The sequence below is a fragment of the Formica exsecta genome, unplaced genomic scaffold (assembly GCF_003651465.1).
Source record: "Formica exsecta isolate Colony F162 unplaced genomic scaffold, ASM365146v1 scaffold1163, whole genome shotgun sequence".
Lineage (NCBI taxonomy): Eukaryota > Metazoa > Arthropoda > Insecta > Hymenoptera > Formicidae > Formica > Formica exsecta.
In genome coordinates, this window is record NW_021848503.1 from 41,188 (window position 1) to 50,764 (window position 9,577).

Genomic DNA, 9,577 nt, shown 5'->3' on the forward strand with positions numbered 1-9,577 from the left:
ATTATATATTATATATAAATAATATATATTCATGTATTAGAGATAAGTTTTTAAAATCGGATAAAACTTAAATTAGATAACACAATTATAGAAACTACTTTAATTATTTCTTTTCAAGAAAATAATCTCTGCTAAATTTAAAAAATATTACGTTATTTTCAACATACTTTAAATATTATTTAAATTATTTTACAGAATATCATCAAATACTATTGTACCAAAGAAACTACTAAATATTTATATAGATATAGTGAAATAATAAGAAATATATATAACGTTTTCAAAGCTTTTTTATATTCCAATGATATATTATTTAATTTCAAAATATTTACTATTAAATATTTAGCACATTACAACTCACACACGTGCGTGGACGTACATCATATATATATATATATATATTTAACACATAAAATCTTTTTTTTTGTCTTAGCGGAATCTCCAAGCAATACATCAGATTCACCACCATCGGTTAGCCCCCTTTCTTCATCTATCGTATTACAACGCGAAGAAACCAATGCGATAAATCAGCCATTGAGTGCTCCTGCATCGCCTTTGTCTTCCTTATCATCACCTATAACTCAATTAAATTTACCATCACCCGGAGACTGCACTCAGGATCCTAATTGGCAAGCAACAAAACCTACAGTTCGGGAACGGAATGCGGCAATGTTTAATAATCATCTCATGGCCGATATCATATTTATTGTTGGCAGTCCAGGTACTTATCTATCCCTTTTTTTACTATTACTTATGGAAAAAATGTTAATATCATACATTAATACCACAGGCCACACACAAATTATACCAGCACATAAATATGTTCTTGCTACTGGTAGTTCTGTATTTTATGCTATGTTCTATGGAGGGTTACCAGAAAATAAAAAAGACATTGAAGTTCCTGATGTTGAACCAGCTGCCTTTCTCGCGCTATTAAAGTAAGCATAAGTTCAGAATAATTTGGAAAAAGCACCGATCACAAAAAGTATATCATTGGAAATTATTGGAAATATAAATAAATAATATAAAACACGTTTATATTATAGATTCCGAGATTTTAGAATTTTAATTTTTAGTTTTTTCTAGTTTATGTTATATGCTATATTATTTACCATTAAAAAAAGAACTGAAACCAAGAAAAAATATGTATCTTCGATTAGGAAAAAAAAAATATGCAGAATGATTCAGAAATACTTATACAAACTTTGGGAGTGAGTTCTCCACACATAAATAAGAAAAAAATCCATATGCACATATGTCCGGTAATGCTTGGTTTATGAGTTATAATCGAAAGATTTCAACGACCAAAATTGTCAGAATATATCTACAATGACTCATGATCAATGTAATACATCTTCAATTCAATAGTTTATCTACTCACAATTCATAACAAATGCTCAAAATGTCCTCCACCTGCTTCAATGCACGTAAGGACACATCGGATCACGGATTGTCGCAACCTTTCAAAGATCCCATGACAGTTGCAAATGGTTTCGCAGGCATCTACAATGCATTGGTGAAGCATTTCTTCATTTGGAATTTCAGTTGCATAAACCAGGGCTTTTAAGTGTCCCAACAGATAAAAATCTAATGGATTTAGGTCAGGCCATGGTACTGAATTGAATGTAATCTTTCGATTATAACTCATAAACCAGGCATTTAACCAGGGCATATGTTTATATGACATTTTTTTCTTGTTTTTGTGTGGAGAACTCACCTCTAAAGTTTGTTCAAGTATTTTTAAATCACCCTTTATATATTCATATTATTATAATATACTTTTTTTCAAGGTATATGTATTGCGACGAAGTGCAATTGGAAGCGGACACAGTTCTGGCCACATTATACGTTGCAAAAAAATACATAGTTCCACACCTAGCACGGGCATGCGTCAATTATTTGGAAACGAGCTTGACGGCAAAGAACGCATGTTTACTTCTGAGTCAGTCTCGATTATTCGAAGAACCTAATCTTATGCAACGTTGTTGGGAGGTGATCGATGCACAAGTAAGTCAAACCCAAAGGTCACTAAAAGCTATTGCTTTGAATGACAAGAGTTTGGACGAGACGCTGGAAGATGATTCGGGTTCTTCCAGTGACTCAATCAATCGTACTTCAAGTTTACATTCTTATGCTTACGACAGTAAATTCGATCATTTTCTATATCAAAGCGCGTATGGCAACGGTGGATTGAGCGATAACAATTGCGAACGTCTCAAGGGCACATTATCGATGGTGCCGCATTGCTTGAGTCTCTCGGAAAATGACTGTTGTACAAACATCCTCGCGGATGAACATTTATCGTTCTCACTTTTCCGAACGCGAAGTGAGCCTTATTTTTCGGATAACAAATTGGATCATGTTGAGGTCACCCAAAACATCACATATCAAGATAATTTAATAGATGAATATGAATGTGGTAAAATTAATCGCAACGATGTCCTTAGGGTAGCAACGAATACTAATCAAATAATCAGCTAAGTGAAAATGGATAAAAATCAACAGATTTTTATATATAAATGTATTGAATTGTTTTTAAGTATACAATCACAGACTATTTACAAAGAAACATTGTTTAGATTCCCTTTACAAGAATCCGGATTAGCATTGCAAAATAATATTATTTAAAAAAATATAAATGTTTAAATACTTTCAAGAATATATTTATAAAAATAAAATCAATAAAAACGATAAACAAAAGTCGGCGAGATACGTAGAGCACATAAGCTTTATTTTAAGTCAAAAGATGTTCAAATTCATATGTATAATAAGCGACATACATGTCGCTTATACATATCTTTTGACTTAAAATAAAGTTTATGTGCTCTACTTACTGCGCCGGCTCTTATTTGGCATTTTTATTAATTTTATTTTTTTGTAATCATTTAAAAACATTTGTATTAATGTTTATTGTCTGCAGGACATTTTCGTCTAGTTAGGCTACACGCACACGTACACACACGCACGCATGCATGGATATACATGGCGTGCATATGTATGTATATAGGATGTCGCGGAAATAATATATCTTCCGAGATAATTTTGACTTATATTTGTGTTCAATTAGACGCAATTCAGAGATAAAGTACGATTTATAGAACATTTCCTCTGTGTATATATCTTAAGCTCTTTTAAATAAATATTTTTAGGGATATAATATTTACAAACACACACATACACACAAAACTAAAGATTGTTATTACAATATTATTCATACACAAGTAATTGTGCTAATATATAGTTATCATTAAACGCCAATCACACGTTTGAATAGATTTTATTTACTCATGATGTTTTAGTATCAATATCATAAATTTATACGCTAATGTAATATAATTATATAAAAAAATATATAATTTTACATATATAAATTATATATTAATGTGTCCATTAACGATACATTTTTTTTATCTAAAAAAAGACTGCAAACCTTTATATACATACTTGTATATTGTTTATTATCATTTTTATTAAGAGCACATTTATAAAACGTTACATTAAGTATGTAATAATTAAATAAGATGAGATAATTTCAATAAAATGGCTTTTTGAATAAATAGTAGAAATGTTATATTTTATGTACAATACTATAATAAACTAGTTTTGTAGCAATATATGAGATCCTCTAATACATCAATATAAAATTGTACAATTAATGTATATCTTGTTAATTTTTTCCATTTTTATGCATCAAGCCTTTATAATTATACTATTTTATAAATTAAATTTTATATCATTACTTCTATAAAAAGATTTTACATATACATATAATACCTCAACATCCATTCATAATGCAAATATTGATACAATTTATATATCAATATAAGCAACATTATTGTAAGCATAATACAAACTAAATACAAAAAACAAAAATGTTATATTAATTCAGAAAGATTTTAGCCATTATATTAAATCAATTTTAATGCATTGCAAGAATATTATATGATAATTAAATTAAACAAATTAATGCATATGTTGATAAAAGATATAATTGTTACATACATAATTGTAAAATTATATTTATACGCGTAAAAAACGTATAATTATGTATATAATTCTTATGAAAGAAAATTCATAAATTATAAATATTTTTTAAGATAAATTTTTGATTATAAAAGTACAAACACAGTTATCGAAAAAATAAAACTAATAATAGCGATGTATGAAATTGAGCTTAAACATTATACAAAAACTATTGTATGACAGGCAGAAATGGCATTAAGATCCGAGGGTTTTGTGGACATTGACATTCATACACTCGAATCTGTCTTATCTCGAGAGACACTAAACTGCAAAGAAATCCATATATGGAATGCTGCATTACGATGGGCTTCCGCGGAATGCATACGGCAAGATCTTGAGCCTACTCCAGTCAATCAAAGGCAATTATTAGGTAAGAACAGAGAATGCTTACACACACACACACACACGTATGCACGACTGCAATCATTATTTATGAAAATATATATTTCTGAAATCATTTTAAATACAAAATGTGAAAATGTAAGGAGTACAATTTTTTGTGTTACATGAAACTTTTTATTAACAAAAACAAAAATCAAACTATAAACATTGAGAAAACGAAATATAAAAAGCACATAAATTGTTCAAAATAACGATTGACAGTAATATAGAGTAGCAACATTTGGATAACCGCTACGAATTAAATCCATATAATGTTTATAGTATACATTTTTCATTTAAAAATGTTCTGGCTGTACAATAGTAGCAAAAAGCTATCGAAATTTAAAAATCGTATTTCTTACGTTTATACTGTTTGGAAAATCAAATAAATCTGGATTGTACAAAGAATGAAAGTATCACAAAATAATATGGTTTTTAACGTTTTCAAAAGAAAATAGTTGTAATTAATATTTTTCCTAAACAAAAAAAAACGAGTAATTTGCAGAAAGAGAGAACTTTTAAACGAGTAAATGGATCTATCTCAAGTTTTGCACAAATATTTATTAGAGTTTTCTTAATATATGTGAAAATTTTTATTTCGCTGGCTATGTTTTTTTCTTTGTCAAATTTGTCAATAAGTGCTACAATACATGATTTTCCATAAGAATCAATACAAACTAAACTTAAATAATTTCCAAACCGTTAAGAGAATTATGTTCAGGTTTTGCATAGATATTCAGAAGAAATAGTAGTACAGTCTACGAAATTTTCATGCTTTTGTCAATGTTTTGACATATGACACATACATTCTTAAAATGATTTTAGAAACATTCATTTTTTTAATTCGTATGACAACTCATGAACTTCATACGCGTGCGCTCATATATACACATATATATATACGCACGCTTATATCATATTTTTGTTTGAAACATTTTATCGGGAATGCGATATTTCTGAAATATTTTGTATTATTGAAAATGGAATACTTTGTGTATATGTGTGTTCGTATATGTACGCGCGCACGCATATATAAAGATAAGATATCGGATATCCCATTTACTTACACACACACACGCACATAAACACACACACACACACAAAATTCATTTTTGAAAAAAATAGTTTGCAAATAAAAGTTGTAAAGAAGATATCTTATGATCAACATAGTTTTACTTCAATAATAACTTTCAAATTTCTAAAACGTTTCTATTGAAATAAAATTTTATTGGCCACAAGATGTGTTCTTTATAACTTTTATTTGTAAACTTTTATAACTATTTTTTCGAAAGTAAATAGTTTAAAAAATATTAGAATGTTAGAAATATAGTTATTTACAATTTAAAATAGGTCTCGTATGTGCATGTATAAATGTATCTATCTTTTTTTAGGGTCTGCCTTATATTTAATTAGACTTCCTGCTATGAATCTGGAAGAGTTTGCAAATAATGCCGCACAGATAGGAATTTTAACACATCAGGAGACAATTGATTTGTTTTTGCACTTCACAGCCAGTAACAAGCCACAACTTTGTTTTCCTATCAAATCACGTCAAGGACTAAAAACTCAAGTAAGTAAAATCCATATTATGTAGAAAAAATAAAAAATCTCGTATTTTTCTTCGGTTGCATTCGTATTATGTCGTTCCATTGTTGAGAAAAAATTATAAAATTAAATGAATATCGATAGTGTAGTAGGCTCCGTGAATAGGACGCCTGATCAGTTATTAGTGACATATTAATAGTGTGTATGTGTGTGTACGCATGAATATTTATCTTTAAAAAACTTCTATAAATTATGTTGACGACTCGCATCGAAAATGAGAGCGAATAGAGAACGAGCGAACTGAGTCATTATCAAAGAGTTCTTCCAGGTTCTTACGATTGAATGTACTAACCTTATCAGATAAACATAACAATAAATACTAGATTTTTCGCTCATTTATTCGCTTTAAGCTTAGGAAGATGGAAATTTAATGTCCTTTAAATATAAGAAAAGCATATTCGATTCACAGAAACTACTTATCTATTTCTGATAAATAACTATTATATCGGGCAAATTTATATACATTGTATTATCAGTATTATTAATGATAATCAATTCCATATTATTTTAGTTATAATTTTGAATAAATGACTATCTCTGTTATTCGCAGGTTTGCCATAGATTTCAATCCTGTGCATATAGATCAAATCAATGGCGATACAGAGGTCGTTGCGACTCGATTCAATTTAGCGTTGATAAAAGAATATTTGTAGTGGGTTTCGGTTTATACGGAAGTTCGTCTGGTGCTGCAGATTACAATGTTAAAATAGAGCTCAAAAGGCTCGGGAATGTTTTGGCAGAAAACAATACTAAATTTTTCTCCGACGGTTCGAGTAACACGTTTCATGTGTATTTTGAGAATCCGATACAAATAGAACCAGAATGTTCGTATACGGCAAGTGCAATATTGGACGGTGGGGAGTTGAGTTTTTTCGGTCAAGAGGGTATGTCGGAAGCGACAGTTGGCAGTGTAAATTTTCAGTTTCAATGCAGTTCCGAAAGCACTAACGGTACCGGTGTACAAGGTGGACAAATTCCCGAATTAATTTTCTATGGACCGCCGTCCGATGACTGACGGAAAATTATAACGGAACATATGGTTTAATTAATAGATTGCAACGAAAAAATATTCAGATTATTCGTTGCAATTCTGCCAAATTTTGAAACATGGGAGAGAACGTGTATTCTATAGGTACACTCTATGAACTGAATATTCAAACTTCAAATTGAAATACTTCTTAAATATTCGATATTCAAATTATATCAAACGTAAAAGTACATTTATGAAATTTTGAAAGACGATACTCGAAAATAAATAATAGAAGATAGTGTATCATATTTTCAGAAATGTAACTGATATCGAGTTAATTCACAAAAAGCTATTTCTTCTATTGTAGATATAGTTAATTTAAAATGTCGGTGTAAAATTATAAAATCATTATATTAATGAGCGAAATTATTTCTAATATAGAAATATTCTCAAGTTTGATATTTCATATGTCCCTGTTATAAGTAATTTATTAATTTAATGTATATATAAGGAATTGTATTCATTGATCTTTGTATAATTTAGAATACAAGTCAAATATTACTATATTTTGTTATTACTAATAATTATAAATTTCTTAGAAAATGAGATCAAAGCATAATGGTAAAAGATTTTTCAATATGAAGAATAGTAAAATTTTAACACATTCAATATATTACTGGCTAAACGCTTGTCCAGAAATAATATTTTCATAGAAAATAATGATCTATTATATACAGTATTATACAATCTGAAAAAAATAACAATTTATAATTATATTTAAAATTAGATTCGTGCGCTAGTTAATTTAAATTTTTTATTATAAATTTTTAAAAAATTTTTCAGAATTTTATATATTAGGTGTTTAAAATTTGTCACCGGCATCATTATTTGTATTATAGAAACATTTAATTGTATATAAATATTTAATTGTATATAAACATTTAATTGTAACTTTGACAAAATTTTCAAAATGTCCTATCCTTTATTTGTGAATTTATGTAAGTAATGATGGAAAATAATGCATCTAATTTTTTATATGTATTCGATATGCTTGATTACATACTTTTATTTGATTGCACAAAAAATTTGATGGTTCTTTTGAGTAAAAAACATGATTGTTTAAAAATTGTAAATATCTAGAATAATAATATAATGTAAAGAAAAGAGATGAATTTCTAATCGAAATATCACAAACTAAACACTTATAAAATTAGTGTCTCTCTTTCTCCCCCCTCAATATAAAAAATATAAAAATTTTATATGAAAATAATAAATGCTTCGTATTACTTATACAATATATGTAACTATGTAGCTATAAATATTGTTCAATAATATTCTCTAACGATATAAATCCCCCTAATTTTAAATTACCAATGTGATTAACATTCTGAACTCTCTCTTCTCTCTTTAGTATTTTTCTTTAAAAAATACCCTCTAAATATATAACAATTTTTATTTATATTGTTGTAGATTTATTGTTGAAGACTTATTCTCTCTCCATTGTTGTTATACTTATTGCGCTATCAATATCAACTTAATATGATTGATTAGAATCTGATAAGAATGATACAAAAAATAAAGCAAATTGAAATATTTCAATTCTCAGAAAGTTAAATATAAGCGTAAGTTTGGTTACAGCTAAACGACGTGGCTTAATGAGTAAGGCGTCTGATTACTAACGCTGTATATTGCTAGTTCGAGACTTTTTGAAACTTTTTTATTGTTTTAATCTGCAATGAGGCTATATATTTTATTATTTTAATAAAAAAAGTAATATGTTTTAATTATAAAATTTATTGTTTAAAAATTATTTAAAATTTATTTTTTTTTATTATGCAATAAAAATTATGTAATTATAATTGATTTTATTTCAAGTGTTGGTGTGCAATAAATATTATTTAATTAAAATTTATTTATGCTATACAATAAACAAATTTCAAATTAAGGCATGACCGACGTTTAAGACCGAAATCCTGCCAAACAAATCGAGCACTTAATTCGGTGATTAGATATCATAATATAATATTAAATAAGAAATATTTTGAAACTGAATAATTAACGGATCGAGCACTTAAGGTTGTATGTGTCATTAGTCAAAACATTGACAAAAGCATGAAAATTTCGTAGACTGTTCTATTATTTCTTCTGAATATCTGTACAAAACTTGAGCCCGATTCTCTTAACGGTTTGGAAATTATTTAAGTTTAAAGTTACTATTGATTCTTATGGAAAATCGTGTATTGTAGCACTTATTGACAAATTTGACGAAGAAAAAACATTGCCAGCGAAATAAAAATTTTCACATATTTTAACAAAACTCTAATAAACATTTGTGCAAAACTTGATTTAGATCCACTTACTCGTTTAAAAGTTATTTACTAAAAATTGTAGAAAAATATTATCTATTTCTCTTTCTCTTTCTGCAAATTACTCGTTTTTCTTTGTTTCTTGCAGTTGTTTTTAAGGGGTATTCACAATCAAAAGTTTTTGTCATAAATTAAGAAAAATATTAATTACAGCTATTTTCTTTTACGAAGACACAAAAAACCATATTATTTTGCGATACTTTAATTCCTTTTATAATCCGGATTTATTTAT

At 27.7% G+C, this 9,577-nt stretch overlaps 1 protein-coding gene across 1 annotated transcript in view; it reads left to right on the forward strand.

The window, feature by feature from the left end:
* The window catches only part of LOC115239592 (BTB/POZ domain-containing protein 6-like), an 11,182-nt gene extending 2,993 nt beyond the window's left edge, over positions 1 to 8,189 (forward strand). Inside the window, exons 2-7 of the mRNA XM_029814194.1 lie at positions 434 to 721; positions 791 to 938; positions 1,791 to 2,007; positions 4,207 to 4,393; positions 5,796 to 5,974; positions 6,560 to 8,189. Of these exons, the coding sequence (XP_029670054.1) occupies positions 434 to 721; positions 791 to 938; positions 1,791 to 2,007; positions 4,207 to 4,393; positions 5,796 to 5,974; positions 6,560 to 7,024 (1,484 nt within the window). The 3' untranslated portion in view covers positions 7,025 to 8,189. The remainder of the gene's footprint in view (positions 1 to 433; positions 722 to 790; positions 939 to 1,790; positions 2,008 to 4,206; positions 4,394 to 5,795; positions 5,975 to 6,559) is intronic.
* Positions 8,190 to 9,577: the final 1,388 nt, after the last annotated feature.